At 32.0% G+C, this 24,378-nt stretch overlaps 2 protein-coding genes across 3 annotated transcripts; one reads left to right on the top strand and one right to left on the bottom strand.

Annotated features, from left to right (window-relative positions):
• The first annotated feature begins 7,299 nt into the window (after positions 1-7,299).
• Positions 7,300-14,382, top strand: LOC133797107 (putative ABC transporter B family member 8). Its single transcript, XM_062234912.1, has 9 exons — positions 7,300-7,655; positions 7,755-7,809; positions 8,308-8,486; positions 8,592-9,049; positions 10,222-10,762; positions 11,294-11,473; positions 11,566-12,894; positions 13,200-13,615; positions 13,708-14,382. The coding sequence occupies exons 1-9, from the start codon at positions 7,392-7,394 to the stop codon at positions 14,072-14,074; spliced, it is 3,789 nt and encodes a 1,262-aa protein (XP_062090896.1). The 5' UTR covers positions 7,300-7,391; the 3' UTR covers positions 14,075-14,382.
• A 144-nt stretch (positions 14,383-14,526) lies between these two features.
• Positions 14,527-18,186, bottom strand: LOC133797108 (pseudo histidine-containing phosphotransfer protein 5-like). Of its 2 annotated transcripts, XM_062234913.1 has the most exons (6): positions 17,951-18,111; positions 17,302-17,432; positions 17,077-17,145; positions 15,447-15,518; positions 14,914-14,986; positions 14,527-14,832 (listed from the first exon to the last, which is right to left on the bottom strand). In XM_062234913.1, the coding sequence occupies exons 1-6, from the start codon at positions 18,008-18,010 to the stop codon at positions 14,785-14,787; spliced, it is 453 nt and encodes a 150-aa protein (XP_062090897.1). In that variant the 5' UTR covers positions 18,011-18,111; the 3' UTR covers positions 14,527-14,784. The 2 variants fall into 2 exon arrangements, with proteins under 2 accessions (XP_062090897.1, XP_062090898.1); XM_062234914.1 differs by lacking the exon at positions 17,077-17,145 and having other exon boundaries at positions 17,951-18,186.
• Between the last annotated feature and the right edge of the window lie 6,192 nt (positions 18,187-24,378).

The following is a 24,378-nucleotide window of genomic DNA, read 5'->3' as shown; positions in this document are numbered from 1 at the left end:
ATGGCGGGTGTTGTGGCATGGGACATTCTAGGGATGTTGTGAGATTGAATTGTGAGTTTGGTTCAGATTTAGGGTGAGTTTTGGGTTGATTTGGAGCGGAGAAAGTTGGGTTTGTGGGGTCGCGCCACAGCCCTCCCGAACCCAGGAACCTGGGCGGATGCTTGAACCGCTATCACGTCGCGCCGCCTATGGGCTGCACTGCGACCCGTGTGCAGAGTATTTTTGGATAGGCTCTCTTCTTGGGGAGAGCCACAACTCTAAGTGTGGGAGCGCCGCGACCCTAATTGGGTGCATCATGACACACATAGAGGATTTTGGCCAATAAGTGTTTTGAGTGCAAGAACTCAAACCTTAGGGCTTGGGATCGATCCTACTACCCAGTTTAGTAGAGTTTGATGTGTCGGCGGCTAGGATTTGGTTCGGAAGCCTGTGTTTATTCGTTATTGACGAGATTCTATACTTGTTTGTGACTAGGTTATCGCAAGGGACTTACAACCGGGATCGTGCTCGAGGGTTGTTCATTTGTAACCTGTGCTTGGACTAAAGGTAAGAAAACTGCACCTAGTATGTCATACATGTGATTATGGATTGGGCCGAATTGTTAAACAAGAATATGAATAGGGCATGGACACCTGAGAATGTGCACGATTATAATTATGCTTGTGATTGTTGATTAATCATGCTGAATGCTTTGTATTTGGATATTTGATATATGATATATGCTGATGTGCATTATCCAATTGAGAAAGACTTGACTTATCAGTCAAGGATGGAAATAGCGCTGAGCGCTGGTCGTAAAGCATTGACTTATCAGTCAAGGATGGCAATAGCGCTGGTCGTAAAACATTGAATTATCAGTCAAGGACGGCAATAACGCGCTGAGCGTTGGTCGAGATGGTTATGCTTAACTAGGAGCGCATCATACACTTGACCAACCTATTGGTCGTGGGAAAACTCAGCGCTAGGTACGCTGGGCCGGCTCCAAGGCTGGTTATACAGACGCTAGGGAAATGGGCCTCGGGGCGACCTATTAGTCTCATATCCTAAGCTAGGACTGGGCCCTGGACTTGAGTTATGAGTCAAGAACGACATTAGCACATTGAGTGCTGGTCAAAAAGCATTGACTTATGAGTCAAGGATGACATTGCCACGCTGAGTGCTGGTCGAAAAACATTGACTTATGAGTCAATGATAGCCTTAGCATGCTGAGTGCTGGTAAAAAAACATTGATTTATGAGTCAAGGACGGCAATAATGAATTGAGCGCTGGTCGTTATGGTTATGCCTAACTAGGTGCGCATACACGCTTGACCGACTTATTGGTCGTGAGAAAACTAGGGCACCAGGCACGCTGGGCTAGTTCCAAAGCTGGTTATATAAAGGATAGGGCAAAGGGCCCCGAGGTGACTCATTAGTCCCATATCCTAAGGTGTTGAACCCCAGTATGATTCATGTATTTTGGGTAATGAGCCCCGATATGATACATTGATCATTTATCTAGGGCAATTGGTCCCATATGACACTGTAGTCATTTATATGAATGGTATGCATGCATGAGTATGGTTATTACTGCTAGACATGCTTATTATGATTTGGTAACATGTTATTATTTGCTTATGAGCATGTTTAAGTTTTCTTATTGAGCCTTGGCTCACAGATGCTTTGTGGTGCAAGTAAGGGGAAAAGAAAGTTGGACTGTCCTTGAGTTGGAGAGCTCAGGTGATGATGTGTACATATGCGTTTGTTCGACCACCACGGTCGAGGTTTTAAAGAAGAACTTGGGTCAAACCCTATTTTGTCGCTTAGGTCGGCTGGTTGTAACTTTTCTATTATAGTTAACCTTTTTAAATGTATTTTGGGATCACATGTATGGAAATAAACATTTTAGTGAAATGGTTGTACCATTGACCAAAATTTTTAACCCTAAACTATTAATCACGTTTAGTTACACAGTTATGGTCAAATGACTCGTTTAGCGAGTTTAACACTATTTAAAATACACAGTGTAACAGTCTCTGAGTAGTAGGGCGTTACTCTTAGGGTGCGGGGAAGGCATAAGCTTCATCCCTCCCACAATCAAGATATGTCTAGGTTTATGAACTCTTGGGGTCAAGGAGCTTCGTCCTTGCCACAACTGAGATCTGGTGCACTTGTGCGAGTGGTGAGGCCAGAACTGAAGTCCAAGAACTAGCGAGGTCTGAAGTCGACGGGGATGGCTGAGTCCAAGGCGCGACGAGGAGATTTTAGGGTGCAATGATTGGCGAAGGTTGTTGATCGAAGGACAACTCGATTTGGGTGACTTACCTACCGAGAATACGAAGTTTTATGTTTGAAGAAGAATAAGATGAATTTTTTTTTTAGTTTTGATTTGATTTTTTGATGTAATGTTGAAATTAGGGATTGATTTTTTTATTTAAATTATGTTTGTAAAACTAGGTTTGTTGTATTGATGTTGATTATGGATTTGAAGGATGAACTCAAGAACATATTTTTGGTTTTACTTTTGATGAATTTCTGGGTTCTTTTTCTTCCATCTTGTTTTTGCAAGTGCTTTGCCACGAGATCTAAAGCTGGAGACGACTGGGGTGTGTGATGGATTTGGGTAAAGGTAGATCGCAAAGGCAGATCTAGACTAGCGTCAACAAGAAAAAATTTGGGCAAGGGCTGCGTTAAGCTTGATGGGTAGCTGCAACAGGGCGGATGGAAGGTTGAAGAAGAAGAAGAAACTTTGGCTTTTGCTGTTAATAATTAATTTAGGATAGATTTAATTTTGGTTGATTTTGTTTTAATTAGTGATTTGTTTTTTTTATTGGTTTTAATTAGTAAATTATTAATTTTCAATTTTATATATTTTTTAAAATTTTATTATATATAATTTAATTCTTTAATTAAAAAATATGAGGGTATTTTGGTCATATTGAAAAATTATTTGATCAAAATTAGGCTCATGGTATCATTTTGTTCCATTTTACAAAATACATGGTCTATTTTGTCATTTAACAAAACATAAAAATCGATCGAGTATTTGAGCAAAACACAAAGTTCAAACTAGACTTTTTCCTTTAAAGAATTCGCTAATATATACACATATTTTCCATATATATATATATATATTTTATCCCTCAATTTAGAAGAACTGCAGCTAGAAATAAAGAACAATGTTAAGTATGTTGTAACTTTTCCTTGTGATAACCATTTTAAACTAGACAGTTGTGGAGATTCATAGTATATGTCCGTCTGATATCTTCTAATTCTTTTTTCCCTATTTTAATAATTTAACGATGAGTATGTATTTATATGCTGATATTACGGGATTTGTATATACAAAGGTTATTTTATCAAATATTAGACAATATTAATATAAAAAATAAAAAATATTTACAAATAGATATTCTTAGCCATGATCTGATCATATTCCACTAAACTTAATTATTATGCAAAAATACTATTTAAAAAAAATACTTTAAACTAATTTTCATATATGATATTGTATGGCTATGGAAAAATCCGATGAGAAGAAAAGGTGCTAATATGGATCATGAAACAAAGTAAATTACTTTTTAAAAAAAAACAATTAATTAATATATGCGGTTTACAAAAAAAGAATTGCCTCATCTCCCTCTAGATTTTTCTTTATGCTTTAATTTTTTTGATCTTTTTACGACTTTATACAAAATTATAAATATCATAAAGAAAAATTACTATGCATATGCATTTGCAACATAAATATCTCTTCTATATAATAAATGTGTAGATAAGAGAGATTTTTGGGTTCCACAGTTTTTTATTTTTTTTTATTAATTTTAACAAAATATTCTTATATATAATAGAATATTATTATATTTAACAATAGATTGTAAACATGTTTTAAATTTAAATCAAATTAAATAAATAAATAATTAAAAAAATTAAAATATGATATTTTACAATGACAATTATTTAAAATAATAAAACCATACGTTTTATAACTTAAATAAAATTTAATTAAACTTAAACTTCATTTATTAGAATAATATCATATTAAATATATAACATAATATAATATACTATCAACTATAAACAAACTTCTCTAAAAAAACTACTAATACATTTAAATTTAAAGTTCGTATATAATATTAATATTATATTAAATATATAATATATAATTTCTTGTTTTTACTGAAAAATTAAAAAACTAGAATAAACATAAACTTAAATAAAAATAAATAAATTAATTAATTAAAATAAATATTTTTAAGATATTTTATGATAATTTAAATAATTAAATCATATTTATTTAAAAATAATAAAACCATACATATAATTTTTTTATCTTATAAATTTGTGTGATAATTTATTTTCTATCAAGTTATTGAAGCTTTTTTTATTTATCAAATTCACCAAAGGACATTGTGAGATACATTAGAAATTAAAAATAGTTGGTGTATGTATACTACTCTACACTATGACTTTTTTCTATTATTATTTTATTCTATTATTAATATATTTTTAAATATTATTGTAATTTATATATATGTCAATGTTGTGTTTAGATATCATATATGTAGAGATCATTGATATAAATATTTATATATACTATAGAAATGTAATTCATTCTATTATATATTGAAGAAAAAAAAGTGAATTGGTTTTTATTAAAATTATAGACAATGCTTTGCCCTAATTTTTTAATACATTTATGTCATACATTATATTCAACATATTTTATTTATTTTTATGATATTGTTTATTTATTTAAAATTTATATGATAATTAAAAATAATAAAAATAAATACATGTTTGAATAAGCATGTTTATAACTTTAAAAGTAAGGAAACGTGCATTGCACATTATTTTTACTAGTATACATACATATATATATATATCTTCTATATAAAAAGTGTGTAGATAACGAAAATTCTTAATTTTAACTGGTTGTTCTGTTAACTTTAATAGAATATTATAAATATTTAACATAAGATACCTTTAAAATTAACTAAAAAATAGATATTTATTAATTGTATTAATAGAAGTTCAAATATTATAAAATATCATTATTATAATAATATTTACTATAAAATTATATATATAATAATTATATTAATATAAATTTAAATTCAAATGTTATAAAATATCATTATTATAATTATAATAATATAATACAAGACTAGATATTTAATTATAATATTAATATAAATTTAAATGTTATAAAATATTATTACGATAATATTATATAATCCTAATATTTTACTAATTATATTAATATGAATTCAAATATTATATAATATTATTATAATAAAATATCATTATTATAATAATATTTAATATAAAACTACATATATATAATAATTATATTAATATAAATTTAAATTCAAATTCAAATTCAAATTCAACTCTTATAAAATATCATTATTATAATAATATAATACAAGACAAATTATTTAATAATTACATTAATATACATTTAAATGTTATAAAATATTATTACGATAATATTATATAATCCTAATTTTTTACTAATTATATTAATATGAATTCAAATATTATAAAATATTATTATTATAATAATATTCAATCCTATACTAGATATTTAATGCTTATATTAATATAAATTTAAATATTATAAAATATCATTATAAAAATATATAATACATAATCTTAATTTTTATTAAAAAAATTATCATGTTTAAAAAAGTTATCATATTATATATATACTTTTAAAAAATCATAAAAAAATGTTTTGGTTTAATTTTTCATTTAATATGTTTATGTCATTCTTTTGTATATAATATTATTTATTTATTTAAAATTTACATGAAAATAATAAAAATTTAATAAAAATAATTAATAAATTCTATAAATAAAATTAAGCAAATGTGTATTGCATGTTGCTTATATCTATCATATATATAAATATGAGTGCTGTTATTTCGCACTTTAAGGTGCCTCACACCACATTATGTGATACCCTATTGTTGGTTAGCTATATCCCATAATAATTATTAAATTCAAATATGTGAGACCTGATATTAGATTGAATCAATAGTAGTATGACACCTCTTGTAGTATTGGGCACCAGTGATGCTTATTAGCAATTCTCACATATATATATATATATACATATATACTAGATACAAGCAACGTGCAATACACGTTTGCTTAGTTTTATTAATAGAATCTATCAATTATATTTATTTAATTTGTATCATTGTCATATAAATTTCAAATAAATAAACAATATTATATATAAAAGAATGACATAAACAAATTAAATAAAAAATTAAACCAAAACATTGTTGTTTATGATTTTATATATATATATATAATATGATAACTTTTTTAAACATAAATGATAAATTTTTAATAAATGTTAAGATTATGTATCATATATTATTATAATGATATTTTATAACATTTAAATTTATATTAATATGAGTATTAAATATATAATCTTGTTATAATAATATTTGAATTCATACTAATATAATTAGTAAAAAAATAAGATTATATATTATTATCTTAATAATATTTGAATTCATATTAATATAATTAGTAAAAAAATTAGAATTATATACTATTATCATAATAATATTTTATAATATTTAAATTAATATAATTATTAAATATTTAGTTTTGTGTTATATATTATTATAATAATAATATTTTATATTATTTGAATTTAAATTTATATTAATATAATTAATAAATATATATATTTTTAATAAGTTTCAAAAATATATTCCATTAAATATTTAAAATATTATGTTAAAAGTTATCAAAACAATCTATTAAAACTAATAATTTTCGATATTTATATACGTCTTATTTTTATATAGATGATATATATATATATAAAAAGGAAAATAAAATATATTTGGTGACACAATATATAGTTAAATGCACAATCACAAAAATGGATTGAAGGAAAAAGCCGATCGACCAAAAACGACACGAATTTAAAAGTAGCCTAGCAGATCACTCCAACTAAACTAAACAATTAAAAGCTGTAATGAAAAAAGAAGAAGAGACGCAAAAGAACAAAATAAAACTGGCCAATTGCATAGTGGTCACAGTCATCTTTTGTTGAACAGTAGTCCTACAATACATATGGGTCATATCACTGATTCTAGCTCATGTGGGTTTTGAAAGTAACCACCATTATGACTACATTTATATATTTTTAAAAGACCCCACATATAAAGCCTATCACCATCAAAAAAATTGCTTCATGGAAATTCACTAGCTGGTCACTTTGCCTCCTCTCATGACTATATATTATTATTAAAATTATTATTCTTTTCCAACAGATCTTTCTCTCTCTATATATACACACACACAAATATTTATATAGCACACTCATGAGGTTCTAATAAATATATAAGAAGGAAGAGCTTAAAAAAGAAAAAAAAAGACATGGGTTCTCCCAAGAACGAAATAAAGATGGAGAAAAGTGGAGAGAGAAGAATGATGAGTAGTAATAGTTCAAATTTGATGATAATTTTTAGATATGCAGATTGGGTGGATATTTTGCTGATGATTTTGGGCACAGTTGGAGCTATTGGAGATGGAATGTCTACCAACTGCTTGTTAGTCTTCGCCAGCAGTCTGATGAATAGCTTGGGATATGGTCCGAATCAAAAAAATCGTGGGATTAATTTCATGGACGACGTTGAAAAGGTTCGTAATAATAGTCAACAAATTCAACCCATCATAAACACAATCTTTTGTTTTTTCTTGTCTTATCCTCACATTTTTCTTGTTTTTATTTTTCAACAGTGTAGTTTGAACTTCGTATACTTGGGATTAGCAGTAATGGTGGTGGCTTTTATGGGTAAGTTTAAAGCACTTTATAAATGTTTTTTTTTTTTTTTTGCTTTTGTTTTTCTTTTTAACGGCAGAATATTTTTCAGATTGTAAGTTTACATGTATAGTTTCCAGTTTGTTAGCTAGCTTATCTATAAAATTCTAACCACACAGTCTACACTCCACGGTCGTATACGAAGGAGACATTACCGTCACCAGTGGAGTCGTCAAATGAAGAAAGAGAGGCTTTTTTTTTTCTTTTTAAAAAAAAATTAATTTAAGTGAAACCCTAGAATGTCCTTGGCTAAAAAGTAAATGATTACATACACTCAATATTCGAGTGCCTCTTGGTGTATTAGACTCATGTTAGCTAATAAATTACATATCAGAATCCTATTTTGACTCATAATTAATGAATTAAGCCTATTCACTGCATGAATAAAAAGTAAAATAAAGCTGTTGTATCTCTAAAAAGGCTTAATAAGTGCAAATTTAGATTAAATTAACATAAAAGTAATGGCTGCAGAAGGTTATTGTTGGAGTAAAACAAGCGAAAGGCAAGTTCTAAGGATGCGTTACAAGTACTTAGAAGCTGTTCTAAGACAAGAAGTTGGCTTTTTCGATTCACAAGAAGCTACCACGTCAGAGGTCATCAATAGTATCTCCAAAGACACTTCTCTCATACAAGAACTTCTTAGTGAAAAGGTTATATAAAAAAGCACCACTTTATTTAATTTGGGTGGTTTTCTTTTTCAAGTTATATATATACTAATTAATTAAGTACTTATTGTGTTATACATTATATTATAGGTGCCGATTTTTCTGATGCACTCCTCAGTGTTCATATCTGGGCTAGCTTTCTCCACTTTCTTCTCATGGAGACTTTCCTTAGTAGCATTCCCAACGTTGCTCGTTTTAATCATACCGGGATTGATTTATGGCAAGTACCTTGTCTACTTGTCCAGAAAGTCTCACAAGGAGTATGGCAAAGCAAACGCCATAGTGGAACAAGCTTTGAGTTCAATTAGAACGGTTTACTCGTTCACTGCTGAGAAGAGAATTGTGGAGAGGTACTCAACCATATTGGACAAAACGACGACGTTGGGAATCAAACAAGGCATTGCGAAAGGTTTGGCTGTAGGGAGCACAGGGCTGGCCTTTATGATATGGGCGTTTCTTGCTTGGTATGGGAGTCGTTTGGTTATGTATAAAGGTGAAAGTGGTGGAAGGATCTATGCCGCTGGAGTCTCATTCGTCTTAAGTGGACTGTATGTATATTCTACTTCTCCACCATATATGGATCATATATGCATTTTTTAATATATGTCATGTCATGTCTTTATGCAATGTTTGTTTGTTTATTTATTCATTTATTTAATGTGTTATATATATATGCAAGTATAATTAATCAACAAGCTTACAATGTTTTATATTCATATTCTTTTCTAAGTTGAAAATGAATACGCGTAAGGAAAACTAAGTACCGCAATATATTATTAGAAATATATATTTTCTGATCCTGAAGTAGAATCTCATCTGATTCGCAAAACTTTTCCTATAAGTATATTTGATCATGAGATTTTAATTATAGTAAAATTTTGAGAACACTTGTATGTTATATTAGAAAAATACTTAAACGTCTTTAAATTCGCACATCTAGCTACGTGTGTGACCTAAAGTGGCTTAGCTTCAAAATTCTATTTTTGTTCAAATAATTGAGACTGCGTGGGCTTAAGTACTCACCGCCTTAAGGATTAAACCCTATATTTATACACGTAACTTCAGTTATAAGATAGCCAAAAATTAACATTGATTAGGTGCTTATTCAAACAAATCGGTATATATACACTGACTTAATGTCTAATTAGTATTGTAATAAACTGCCTGATATAACTAAGTACACTCTAGGTTCTAACAAATCTTCAAACTATATAAAGAGCTTAGTCTGTTAATCAATTGCTATTAATTAGTGATCCCGATTAACCTGATCGTACAGTTAGTGTGTCATTACTAATTAACATATAATATATATATATATACTAAACACAGGGACATAATAATCGTAAATCACTCAGAAAATATATACTGAATTGTCGGTAGCAAATGGGGTGTGTTTATAGTTTACCAATACTGTCTGGCTTTAATAATATCAACATGTGGAGCTTTACATTATTATATAGTAAGTAATATTAATAGTTTGGTTACTAGCTAGACCTAGAGAAGTGAACAAAGAACAAAATTAGTAAAGCAAAAGGAAAAGGAAACGAATAAGTACTAGGAACCCATTAAAATACTATAGGAACAGAAGAAACTTCATTGAACTTACCTAATTAATAATTAATCTTATTTTGAGGCTTCTTTGCTATCACGCACTAAAACAAAAAAACGTGCATGTTCAGTAATTAAAATAATATGGCCATATATTATGTAAATAATGCAGATCTCTTGGAATGGCACTCCCAGACCTGAAGTACTTCACAGAAGCCTCAGTTGCTGCTCAAAGGATTTTCCATAGAATAGACCGGATACCGCAGATCGACGGAGAAGGCATTAAAGGTCTTGTACTAGACAAAATCAAAGGCCAACTAGAATTCGAACATGTCAAATTCACCTACCCTTCTCGGCCAGACGCTGTTGTACTCAAAGACTTTAATCTCAAAGTTGAAGCAGGGCAAACTGTTGCTCTTGTTGGTGCAAGTGGAAGTGGCAAGTCAACGGCCATTGCATTAGTCCAACGATTCTACGATGCAGATGATGGAGTTGTGAGGATTGACGGTGTGGATGTAAGAACACTGCATTTGAAATGGATCAGAGGGAAAATGGGACTTGTTAGTCAAGACCATGCTTTGTTTGGGACATCAATAAAGGAGAATATCATGTTTGGGAAGCTTGATGCCACCATGGAAGAGGTCACAGCTGCAGCCATGGCTGCCAATGCTCATAATTTCATAAGGCAGCTACCAGAAGGGTATGAAACTAAGGTGGGTTAAATGTATTTTTGAATGGATTTATATATTTTCTTCCTCATATGTAATTAATGTATATATAGGCTTGAAAATTTAAATGCTAATTCTTTTTCTTTTGGCCAACACAAGAAGATATATAGTGATTATTCCCAGGGAAAAGTAACAAAAGGGCAATAAAGTTCCAAGAAAAACTTTTGCTTTATCACTTCAAACATATGCATTTGTTTGAGTGCAAGTGTAAAGTTTTAGATTATCTTCACGTACGATCTCTAAATAGTCATGAAGTAAGAGAAAGCTTTCTATACATACTCTTTTAACTTGGTGATCCATCTTTTTTTATGCAAGAAAAGTAGAGCAATATAGGTTAGTTCTTTCCATGAATTTGATAAGACTAGTGATAGTACTCCTAGTAGTATACTAATATTTTTATTTTGTACTCTAGTATTAATTATGTCTATCGTTGCATCATTCTGAGCATCACATGGGTTATTTAGCTTTCTGGTAAACAGATACTGACTATATATTAATAAATAAAAAATGTTACAGATTGGAGAGAGAGGAGCACTTTTATCAGGTGGACAAAAGCAAAGGATTGCCATAGCAAGAGCCATAATCAAGAACCCTGCAATTCTCCTACTTGATGAGGCAACAAGCGCTCTTGACACTGAATCAGAAACTCTGGTCCAAAATGCCCTTGATCAAGCCTCCATGGGAAGAACCACCCTGGTAAAACTAATGAAACACTTCATAATTTGAGATGTGATTTTACAGAAAATGTCCTAAAACACAAAATATAACAATGTCGTTTTCATGATCAGGTTGTCGCACACAAGCTCTCAACGGTTCGAAACGCAGACCTAATCGCCGTCGTAGGCAGCGGTGGGGTGATCGAAATTGGGTCCCACAACGACCTCATCAACCAACATAACGGTCACTATGCAAAACTCGCAAAAATGCAGAGACAATTCAGTACCCTCGAAAATAATGACCAAGAACAAGAAGCTGCCGTCACGGCCGGCCGAGAATCCTCCGTCGCGAGAAGCAGCGGCGGCGGTGGCCTAAGCACGGCGAGATCGAGCCCTCTGATCTTCGCCATGTCGCCAAATTCGACAGTCGATCAGACCCCGGCTGTGGGACGCAAAAAATCTCAAACCCCCCGGCGAGCTTCGTTCTCGCGACTCATCTCATTCAACTCGCCCGAATGGAAGAACGGCCTAGTCGGTGGCCTTTCCGCCGTCGCCTTCGGGTCCGTACAGCCAACATACGCCTTGACCATAGGAGGGATGATCTCGGCTTTCTTTGCACCGACTCATGAAGAGATTCGGGGACGTATCCGGGCATATTCCCTGATCTTCTGCTTTCTCTCGCTCGTCTCCATCGTTCTGAATATCCTCCAGCACTACAATTTCGCCTTCATGGGAGAGCGATTGACGAAGCGGATCCGGATACGGATGCTGGAGAAGATCCTGACCTTCGAAACGGCTTGGTTCGATCAGGAGAAGAACTCGAGTGGAGCGTTGTGCTCACGCCTCAGCAACGAGGCTTCCATGGTGAAATCCCTCGTGGCAGATCGGGTCTCGCTCCTAGTCCAAGTCGCCTCTGCGGTGACGATCGCCATGGTGATGGGTCTCATCGTGGCGTGGAAGCTGGCTCTGGTCATGATCGCCGTTCAGCCATTGACGATCCTCTGTTTCTACACCCGAAAGGTCCTGCTGTCAGCCACATCTGCAAACTTCGTCAATGCCCAGAACCAGAGTACCCAGATAGCCGTGGAGGCCGTATACAATCACAGAATCGTGACCTCGTTTGGGAGCGTGGGAAAAGTGTTGGAGCTGTTTGAAGAAGCCCAAGAGGCGCCGAGGAAGGAGGCGAGGAAAAAGTCGTGGATGGCCGGAATCGGAATGGGTTCTGCTCAGTGCTTGACGTTCATGTCGTGGGCATTGGATTTCTGGTATGGCGGTACTCTAGTTGAGAAGGGTGAAATTTCGGCCGGTGACGTGTTCAAGACGTTCTTCATCTTGGTGAGTACTGGTAAGGTTATAGCCGAAGCTGGAAGTATGACTTCTGATCTCGCTAAGGGCTCAGCAGCCGTAGCCTCGGTTTTTGACATCCTCGACCGCCAGTCACTCATTCCAGTATCTCACACTGTGAGTAAACTAACACTAATTCTCAATTTCTCTTTAAAGAACAATCTTTCAAAGTGGTCAAATGAGGTACGAATATGACTAATAATAGAACATGTAACTTTTGCAATATAATCTTAAAAAAAAATACCAACTTTTAATACAAAAATATGTGTTCTATCCTCACTAATGATATTATATTTATTTTTGCTTAGTAAATGATGACAACTCACTTATTACATTATTTATCACTAATGACTATGGACTAATATGGGTTAATGTGGTCAAAATATAATTGACACTTTTTTTGTGTGTGGAATTATTTCAAGGACTCGGATGAAAGTAGGGGAAGCAAATTGGAAAAAGTAATGGGAAGAATAGAGATGAAGAAAGTGGAGTTTTCATACCCAAGTAGGCCAGATAGTCTAGTGTTGCGGGAGTTCAGCTTAGATGTGAAGCCAGGGACGAGCATTGGGATTGTTGGGAAAAGTGGGTGTGGTAAATCAACGGTGATTGGTTTGATCCAAAGGTTCTACGATGTAGAGCGAGGGTCGGTCAAAGTGGATGGAGTTGACATAAGGGAACTACATATCCATTGGTATAGGAAGCACACAGCACTGGTCAGCCAAGAGCCCGTAATTTACTCTGGAACCATACGTGACAACATTTTGTTTGGTAAGCTTGATGCCTCGGAGAATGAGGTGGTGGAGGCTGCTAGGTCGGCCAATGCTCACGAATTCATATCGTAAGTAATCAAGTTAATTATATATTTATTCTATTAGTTTATGATCGATCTAATAAGTGGTTATAAACAAGTTTCGATGGTGATTTTTTTAGGTCATTGAAAGATGGGTATGAAACGGAATGTGGAGAAAGAGGGGTGCAATTATCAGGAGGGCAAAAACAGAGGATAGCAATAGCTAGAGCTATCATTAGGAACCCTACCATACTATTGTTGGACGAGGCAACAAGTGCGCTAGACGTGCAATCAGAACAAGTTGTCCAAGAAGCACTAGACCGAATCATGGTTGGAAGGACGACAATTGTGGTGGCTCATAGGCTAAACACTATCAAAGAGTTGGACTCCATTGCAGTCGTGGCCGATGGAAAGGTGGTGGAGCGAGGGACCTATACTCACCTTAAGCACAAGCGGGGTGCCTTCTTCAACCTTGTTAGCCTTTCAAACTTAGGTCCAACTAATTAAAATTAAACACTTAATTATATATTGTTAATGTTGTCATATAGCATAGCCAGAAAAAAGTTAGGTCTCTTTAGCCTAACATTGAGGACAGGCAGCCTCATTTTATGTACAGTGGCCCAGATGATGTTAAGGCCGAAGTGAGATAAGCTATAGCATAGATAGACCAACTACTATAGGTACCTAAACAGTTGGAGTAAGCTTCAGTGGGCTAGAAAGTAGAAACTGCTGCTTATCTGGGCCATGTTTTGTTTAGTCCAAAATGAATTGTAACTTAATGAAATATGACTATATTGCCATGTTCAAAACCAAGATTTTCACCCTATCATTTTACATTTGAGAATAAACAAACCATTTAATCCCAAACCACCATACAAGATCTCTCTCTGAATAATTTTAAGAAATTCTGGCCAAATTTTCATCAGGATATGGAATGTGATGCAATAACATGTACATAATTACAATTCAAGGACACATCTTTTCTTACATTGATCATTAATCAACCCTCCAACAAACCGAAATTCAGTTTCTAATTAATGACATGTAACTTTAACTTTACTCTTACATGAAAGTTAAACTTCACATGAATTTTTACTCTGATTCAACAGCAACTTTTTTTTTCCTTTTTTCTGTGGGCACAAAACCAAGAAGTTTGTGACGAAAACAAATGAGCCTGAGATGCTACTGTAAGTCTGTAACTCTATTAGTTTGGTTGATTAACTGGGCCTCTGAGCTGTTTCAACAGGCCCAACTTGTCGAAGTAGCTGAATATAAAAAATTCAACTCATTATTAGTCATTTAGAACTATACTTAATTAAAGAGGAGAGAGAGAGAGAGAAAGTGACCTGGAAATAAGGTTCAATTCGTCCTCGCAATTTCTCATGCTCTTTTTTTACCTGCTGGAGGGTCGTCTTCATCCTAGAACACCCAATAATATATATATATATAATAAGTTGACTAAATATACATTTATCATAATTCATAACTTCATCAACGATAAAACATAATAATTGATTAATTTTTTTTAGTATTTTTTAGTATTGTTATTATTATTATAATTTAAAAGCATATAAATTTGTGAGCTGACACGTGGATCAATCATTTAAAGGAAATTACACAACCCGATCAATCATTTAATCAGGTAGGTGGATCAGTCAATGCGACATGGTTTCTAATAAAAATATAAAAATGATTTGTTATTATAATTTAGTGAAGTTGAGTGAAAGCAAAGTAATACATATTTTTATATTAGTAAAAGCTAAATTATTTTAAGTTATCATGATGTAGCTTCTTGATATTGTGTGTACAATAAACGTGAATCAAGGTAATTTGGATCAATGTCCATATAATAATAATAGCCAATATATATAACACCAACCTTTCTATGTCATGTTCTCGTGTGCATTTTCTCATTTGATTGACTTCAATGCTTACTTGGTTCGCCCCAATGCTGCGTACATATATCGATTAATATTATAAATCCTAAATATTGTCATAAAATATTGACACAAACAAGTATTTCAATAAGAGTGATAATTTTAATAATCAGATAAAACACGACTAAGAGGTTTATATAAATCTACATCGTATATAATAATCATAGCTATATAATAATATAATATAATATTTTGTGTGAACTAGTATAATCAAATTTATGTATTAATGTCTTGACCAAATTTTTTTTTTATGTATTAATGTCATAATCCATACATATATAGTAGTATACGTACGAAAGAGCCAAGCTTATTCACTGTTAATATATTATTTAATTCATGGGTAAATATTATTTTGGCATGTGATTTTTCTGAATACGCGATCAGCTGCCATCTTTTGTTAAATGACAATTTTGATTTTGTGTTTTACAAAATTGATCAAAATAGTACCCTAAATCTGATTTTGATCAAAATATTTTCAATTATAAGATTAATTCTTGAGTCATTAGCAATTCGATGAGTTCAGAAAAGCGGAGAAAGTGGTCAAGAAGTTGAGAATGAAAGATTATATTTGAATTTTTTTTTACCAAAATTGGGTATAAGGTATTATTTTGATCAATTTTGTAAAACACAAGATCTGAATTATAATTTAACAAAACACAGGAATCAGTCGCGTATTCAAGAAAAATGCAGGAGGCAAACTAGTATTTTTCCTTAATTCATTCTGTATCTTTAAATTTTTATTTTATTTTTTTGAAAGGAGGTACCTTTCAATTTAAAATATGCCAAATAAACCCATTTTGTTGAACATGATTTAAATAAAAAATTATTAGTATTTTTTGAAAAAAAAATATAGAAATTAAAAATTGAGAGGGGCTAATGTGCCGGCTCCGTGCAAGAATATTACATAGAGGCCACAAATTCATCCAAACATATATATGAGAGGCTACAATTGTATCTTCTTCAATTTTAACATACAACAATTTTTAATGAGTTTTCCATTAGTTTGGATAAACATTGGTGAGCTATATTTTATATGATTTTAGTAGTAATAATTTATTATGCTCAACATTTTAATTAATTTATAATATATGTATTTATATGTGAATGTTTATAATATGAGCAGACTAGGATTGAGTTCCAAATTAAAAAATATATAAATATTTTTTTATATATATATATGAAGTTTCCATAATTTAAAAATGATCATTTTGTACCTTTAAATAGAAAAATAACATATTTTTATTGAACTTCTAAAAGGGCCCTGCCAGAAAGTAATAGAAATGGATATCCAATCTAGTTAGTTCGGTGTAATCGTGTAGTCTAGTTTTTAACTGATTTTTGTTTAGTATATTTTTAAGTTAATATTAAAAATTAAGTTTCAACTCACTCTCGAAAAAAAAAATCAGATTCTAACTCAAAATCCAATTAAAAAGCTGAATCAATCGAATTACTACTTGAGATTTTGATGCTTAATTAGATTAGATTTGACTATGATTATTAAAATCTAACATTTAATTAGATTGGAACGGATGTTAGAAGAGAAAAGAGGAAAAAACAACATAAATGAAGTACCTGCCGCTGCTTCCTAGGAGCTTATGGAGGTGTTTTTCCGTAACAATGAAATCATAGGTGGGTTTCTCCCTGTGTGTAGGTAGGCAGGGAATGATAATCACATATTAACATATATTTATTTAAAAATAAATAAATAAATAAATATACAAGGCATAGATGATGATGGTGATGATGATGATGATGTGTAAATGAGCATGAGTATATATATATAAATGCTGTACTTACAAAGCTTGTTCAAGGTTAGCTATGAGTTGAGTTGAGTCCCTAAAATACATGGTCATGATCTCCTCTGCAAAGTTGGGATTGTTTTCATCTTCCAATTGTTCCACTATTAGGTAGTGTTCATCAAGCATTTTCTGCAATTTCAATCACGCTCCCTAATTATTCAAGCCTACCTTAATATAATTTCAATCATTTTTATATCTTTTTCATAGGTAATAGAAATAGGTATCTTCTTTTTGGCTGAATTTTTTAACTTAATTACTACAAATGATACATATATTTATATATATATATATATATATTGAAAACCCCACATGTATGTATATTCACTACTAAATATTGATCATTATTAATAAAATTTATATGTATATGGAAATTTAAAAAAAAAAAAAAAAGCACTGCAGTTGTTCATTATTATTTTTCCTTCCAATAATGTACCAAAAAATTGGATTGGAATTTTTTTTTTTTCCAAAGTCCAATACTGAAAGAAACTTATTAACCAGCATAATGGAAGACTTCAAGTTCAACAAACAAAATAAATACTTTTGAACATTTGAAATATATTAAAGATGAGGTACGTACTGAAAACAACCAAAATATAGTTTCTATAATAATAATAATAATAATAAGAAGAAGAAGAAGAAGAAGAAACCTCATCGAAAAGAGATTGCCTCATAGTGGCTATCTGTTGACGCAAGGGACTGCTCTCCATATCCTCACTGAAAGTAGATGTTTAGACGAAGATAGTTGAACCTATATATTATATATCTAGAAATGGATTCAAGACTTGACCAACAATACAATTTGAAGTTTGTATATATATATTATATATATATATATATATATGAACCAGAAAAGTATAGAGATGGTGATGACAGACACATGTACAAGCATGCATTAAATCTTTCAACAAAAGTGAGATTACAAAATCCAAACTGGATACAGTTTGATCGTGTATTGGCAAAACCAAAAAAAAAAAAAAACAAAACTGTTAAAAACGTGACAAGTTCGCAACATTCCAACGTTCACATTACGAAAATTTAGCATTAGAAGACAAATGGATATGTACTACATACACAAAAGTATGGTTGTTGTTTTTTTTATTCCCATTGTAGAAATGGATTTCTGTTTTTTTTTTTTTTTTTTTTAATTTTCTTATATTATGTAATTCTTATCTACGTATATCTTCTTTGAGGATTGTGACATAAATGAATGAAGATCCACATTTTGTTTGTCTTGTGGATTAGTTTTTTTACATAAATAAATATAAACGATTCTGAGCAAGATCCAGGGTAGATGATTTATTAGAATTATGTCTATATGTAGATTCATTAAAACAATACAACATAAACACAGATGATTTATTATGGAAAGTATTCTTTTCCTCCACTTTATTAATCAACTCAATTACCATATGTGAAAAAAAGGACTAAAAGGTTTGTCCACTCAATATCTGAGACCTAATAAATGGACTATTTGATTTTTCATAAAAAAATATAACCATTGTAAATCATCCGATCAAGTGTATTTTTTTCACTTGGCACATTATATTCGGCGTACTATGAATTCATAATTTTCTTTCCTATTATAAGTTGCATTTTTACTTTTTATTAGGGAAAAAAAATGAATCCCAAATTTTTTTATTTTAACTTGTTTGAATTCAAAACAAAAAATTAAGTACTGCAAAAACAAAAAAATTAAGAAATCTCTTTTTCTTGAAAAAAAAACAAAAACTTAAATAATATAGTATAATTTTATATTTTAGAATAATTATGAATATATTCAAAACAAAGAACATATTAAAATTAAAAAGTCTTCTAAAAAAAATTTAGAAAATATTTTCTTCCATTTTTTTTATATTCTTTTCTCTTACAAAAATTTTCCAAGATCCAAATAAAGTCTTAATAACACTACAAAAAACAAGGTCTATACAGAGAACAAATGTCATTGGTATAAGCCTAAATGTTCTCGGTAGACCTTATACCGAGAACATGTCGTCGGCAGTAAGTCCTCGGTACAACCGCGTCGGTAGAAGTAAACTTCTACCGACGACAATCAACATGTTCTCGGTATAGGTTGCACCGAGGACAATGTCATCGGTATAGAGTGAAAAATGTCATCGGCACAACCAACCCAAATTTGTCATCTTAATAGTATATACCGAAGACAATATCCTCGATATAGACTAAACCAGAATTTTTTTTATATTTGTAATATTTATTCCCTTATTTATTTATTTAATTTGAATTAAATATAAAACAATAGAATAAAATTAAAACACTTATATTAAACATATAAATAAAAACATAAGAGTATGTTTGCTTAATCAAAATAAAGAGTTGTTTTAAACATGATAATGTAATAGCCCATTGTAATAAAATTCATACATAAGTCCTACTGAGTCGGTGCTCCAACATCGGGATCATTGGGTGGTGGTGGGGCACATTGAGATCCCGGGGTGGTACAATGAGTCCGGACATGCTCCTCTAACTGTCGAAGACGCTCTCTCATCCCAGACATCTCTTCATCTCTAGTTTGTGAAGGACGAAAATCAAATGGAGTTCGGTCCCTTATGTTAAGGATACGTCCATATCCTTTCTGGTGGCCCCCGTTGTTTTCCGAAGACAGTTTGTACCAAAGATATGTCTTCATCTTCAGGCGCACTCGAAACTGGTGTGGAACTCTCAATATCAGTTGTCTGTGTCTGCTGTATGTCGCGATATGCACGCAATTCCTCCTATGATACAATGTATAATGTAATTATGTTTTGCAAACAAACAATTAAAATTTTGAAAAATGTTAAAAAAAACTTAATGTACCCAAGTATTTTTGGCTGTCTTTGTCACCCACCCTGTGCCTGATTTATGGTGAGTATCCATCCAGCTATCCGGGATGGGCTCAAGTTGCCTAGTCTCTAAATTGCGCTGTCACGTACATATATTTTTATAAAATTAATAATTAAACGTAAATAAGAAAAACAAACTAAAAAATAATTAATTAACCAACTTTTTTATAGCGCAGCGCTGGGATTGACTGAGAACCTCCATAGCTAAGCTCTTTCAATTTCTTCATATTTTCCTTATTGACCACAGAACGTTTCTGCAAAAAGTTATCGTTAGTAATATATTTAATTAAGATAGTTAAGTTTAGCAAGAAATTAATACTGTAATTTCTGGGCGTCGGAAAAATTTAATGGCTTTTTGCCATTGCGTATCCGTGCAACCACCATAACGATTTTGTGGCCCATTAATCGTTAAATGCTCTTTAATATCGTACTTCCAGTCAGAATACTTTTTAGCACACGAAGTATCAATGCCTCTCAAGATCCCAAGCATATGCCCTTCTCCATATCTAGTACGCCCAATATCAAACAAATCATCATAATTTACAAACATTTATTAGTAAATATGATATATAACATAAAATGAGAGTTAACATAAAAATACATAAACTACTTACTTCCAAATGTGCAAGTATTCTTTGTTTCAAGGCATTGGGTACTTTTGACCATTGAGGACAGTCCAGATCCGTGTATTGGGTTTTATGCCCTTATAAAACCATGTCGAACATGTAGCACGATTTCATATTATCAATAAAAGTAGTAGAAATCATTTAGTTTGAAAACCGTGTTGCTTGCTTGTTTTATTACATGATTACTGAAATAATACAAATATTTATAAAATCCCGAACATATGGATAGTTATAATTATAGTGACTAGGTCACAGTGGATTATAGTTGTAACTATATGTTCAAAAGAACGGGTCCTAAGATTAGATCAGTGCATTGGATTTTCACTGATTAGGCAATCTACGATATGGTCTACTTACACATTCAGGGTGTGATGTCTTGTCCAAGGCATCGACCAAGTAGATAAGATCGGATGTATTTAGTTACATCGGACTAGGACCGATATTGATTATTGATTGATAAATAAGTATCGTTGTTATCAAATCTAATCAATGTCACAACGTTGACCATATATTAAGTCAATCTTAATTCTGAGTGATAATATTCTGCTAATTATATTATTTAAATCTTTTGACTTGTTCGTTACCAGCTTACCCTACGGTCTAGCCCATACTTACATCTTGGAGATTTAGTAATGTAATTGAGTGAGAGTATTATTCATAGATATGAAATCTATAACTTCTGTATGAGAAGTGAAAAGATGATTTCCTTAATTGCTTTGTTCAAAAGGTTAAATGATTGAGATCTCATTTCTATGATTAAGTTCATGGAAATATCATTTATAAGGAACTTAGTGATAGTTAAGGATAAAATACTGATGAGGGGTAAAACGGTAATTTGCACCCAGCTTGTTAGTAAGTCATCGATAGAGGATTGACTAACTGTAATGGTTATAACAATGGATAACGTATTTATGGTTTGGAAAATACGTTCTATGAATTCAAGAGTTCAATTCCAAGTCTATAGTGGAGTCACGAGGAATTAATAAGGTAGTGAAATTATTCGTAAATAAATTCACGGTAACTTATTGGAGCTTGATTTCATAGATCCATGGTCCCCGCATCACCTTTGAGTAAATCATCTAGAATGTATCAATTAATTGATTTAATTATCAATTAGGATTTTTTAAAGTTGACTATGTCAATTTTGGAAAATTTATAGAGATATGAGATTTAGAGAATAAAAGAGAATCTTTGGGTAAATTTATTAATATTGATAAATTGGTATCAATATAAATAAATAATATTAAATCAAGTTTCAAATTATAATTAGTTAATTTGAATAATGATTTAATTAATTAATTAAAAATAAATAAATAAAATGTTTTGAATTTAGGCCCAGTTGGGATTTAAATTCAAAACAAAAAGATCGGGCCCAAGCCCATTTATGGCAGCCCAAGGCTTTTATTTTTGTTTATTATTTTTAATTAATTTAAATTTAAATAAATCCCATTAAGTTGCCTATATAAGGAATATGATATCTAGGGTTTTCATAAGCAAGTCAGTCTCAGTTGATTTGGGTAAGTGAAAACCTAGACACTCTAATCCTTTCTTAGCCACTCTCTCTTCTTCTTCTTCTCTTCAAGATCTCTATCTCATGTGTTGAGAACCAACCCACACTAGTTCTAGGTTGATCAAAGGCTTGGTGAGGAAGACTATGTTGCTGATCTTGTTCAATCTCTTGATAATACTCTGCTACAGAAAGGAATCAAGGGTTAGAGAGATTGAAGGATGGAGTTGTTCTAGTTCCGCTGCGTATTCGTAAGTTTCTACACCATTGTGTTTATGTTAATTTACGAATCTAATGTTCATATGTATGTCATGTTATTCTATGTTTCTATTATGTGTTTGGAAAAATAATAGGAAGCATGCATCTAGATTTAAATTCCAAGATCCTACATTGTGTACTGTCGAACAAGTAATCCAAGCTCTCTTGAGAAATTTGAGCTGTAATCTCCGATCTCTTTATATGTTCTCCCCCGCACATCCCACTCGAGAGGGAGAGGACGCCCCAACTATTCCCTTTTTTCATGCATGTTCAATCCTTTATGGCGTCCACGTTTGTTTGGAGACGCTATTGTATGCAAATTCAATATTTTAAAATTAATATGGATTAATTGTTAAAATTTAAGGAGTATATCAATGTGTAAAGTATTACCTCGTTCACAATCAGCTGGGATATCTGACGGTCCATGTGGAGGATCGCATCCTCCACCACCACCCCCGTGAGATCGAGCAATAACATCAGTCATATCTGTCAAATTAATCGATATTAAAATTACATTTATCGGTTAAAAATGACTATATAAAATTAATTATTGTTAAAAATAATTACTTCAACATATTATAAAATTACCACTTAATTATCACTATAATTATATTCACTATCATCATCGGTTTCTATGTGTTCATCTTCCTCTTCATCATCTTCATATTCAACTTCCTCCTCCCCCTCCTCCTCCTCCTCCTCCTCCTCCACTTCCTCTTCCTCTTCCATTTCCTCCCCCCTCTCCTCCTCAATTGCAACATTATCTATCTCAACAAATTGTAATGGAGCCCCCGTACGTTCAAAGTTGATTTGTGTCAACGGTCCAAGATCAACGAATAATTGGAAATTAGAGGAACTAGTGTCGTGCATAACATCTACTTCTACATCCTCCGCTTGTTCTTCAACTAGTGGGATGTCCCACACATTTCTGTGATGCACTTCTTGGACGACTTTCCAATGAGATTTATTTTTAAGGTCTTCAATGTAGAAAACTTGGTTAGCCTAAGTTGCTAAGATAAATTTATCATCTTTGAAGGCATCCGAACTGGTTTTGATACTCGTTATGTTTTGCTCAAACTTTAATCCTAAAGACTGATTAGTGTCAAACCATTTGCACTTAAATAATACAACAGAACAACCAGAAAGATATGACATCACTAAAACTTCTTCCAACTGGCCGTAATAAGTATTATTTTCGACTCCCGCTACAGAGACTCCACTATTTTGAGTTTTGCGATTCTTGTCCCTGTCATAACCAGAAAGATATGACATACTCGTTATGTTTTGCTCAAAGTCCTTCCAAGCTTTCCCATCAGTAGGATGACGCAATATACCATCTTCTTTTATACGTTGCTCGTGATGCCATCTCATATGTTGAGCAATGTGCCTTGATGCATATTTTCGCATTAACCTAGGGGTTAAAGGAAAATAACGCATCACTTTATGAGGCACTTTCTTTCCCTTGGTGTTCTTCTCCACCCATCGATCCTCCCCACAAACAAGACATTTGCTTTTTCCAGTATGTTCTTTCCAAAACAGTGCGCAATCATGCTTGCAGACATGGATTGACTTGTAGCCCAATCCAAGTTTCCGCAACAACCTTTTCGCTGCATAATGCGATTTTGGAAGCTTATTTGGGGCTGGAAATGCATCATGTAACAACTCCAGCATTCCATCAAATATTTTGTTGGGAATTTTTCCCAACACTTTGAAATGCATTAACTTCACTAGGAAATTCAATGATGTGTAATTTTGACACCCGGTGAATAATGGAGCCTCGATCTCAGCAAACAAATCGTTATAATGTTGCCCACCCCTGCAGTCCGTTGTAGGTATCTCTTGAT

This window comes from Humulus lupulus, chromosome 8 (genome assembly GCF_963169125.1).
Source record: "Humulus lupulus chromosome 8, drHumLupu1.1, whole genome shotgun sequence".
In the NCBI taxonomy this organism is placed as follows: Eukaryota; Viridiplantae; Streptophyta; class Magnoliopsida; order Rosales; family Cannabaceae; genus Humulus; species Humulus lupulus.
The sequence above is the reverse complement of the archived record's forward strand: the minus strand, read 5'-3'. Positions and strand labels throughout refer to the sequence as shown.

Coding starts and splice junctions, on each gene's coding strand:
- LOC133797107 (XM_062234912.1), top strand. CDS start 7,392: ATGGGTTCTCCCAAGAACGAAATAAAGATGGAGAAAAGTGGAGAGAGA. Junction 7,656..7,754: donor TCATGGACGACGTTGAAAAG/GTTCGTAATAAT, acceptor ATTTTTCAACAG/TGTAGTTTGAACTTCGTATA. Junction 12,895..13,199: donor TCATTCCAGTATCTCACACT/GTGAGTAAACTA, acceptor AATTATTTCAAG/GACTCGGATGAAAGTAGGGG.
- LOC133797108 (XM_062234913.1), bottom strand. CDS start 18,010: ATGGAGAGCAGTCCCTTGCGTCAACAGATAGCCACTATGAGGCAATCT. Junction 15,519..17,076: donor CTCCTAGGAAGCAGCGGCAG/GTACTTCATTTA, acceptor ATATGTACGCAG/CATTGGGGCGAACCAAGTAA. Junction 14,987..15,446: donor CGAGAACATGACATAGAAAG/GTTGGTGTTATA, acceptor TGGGTGTTCTAG/GATGAAGACGACCCTCCAGC.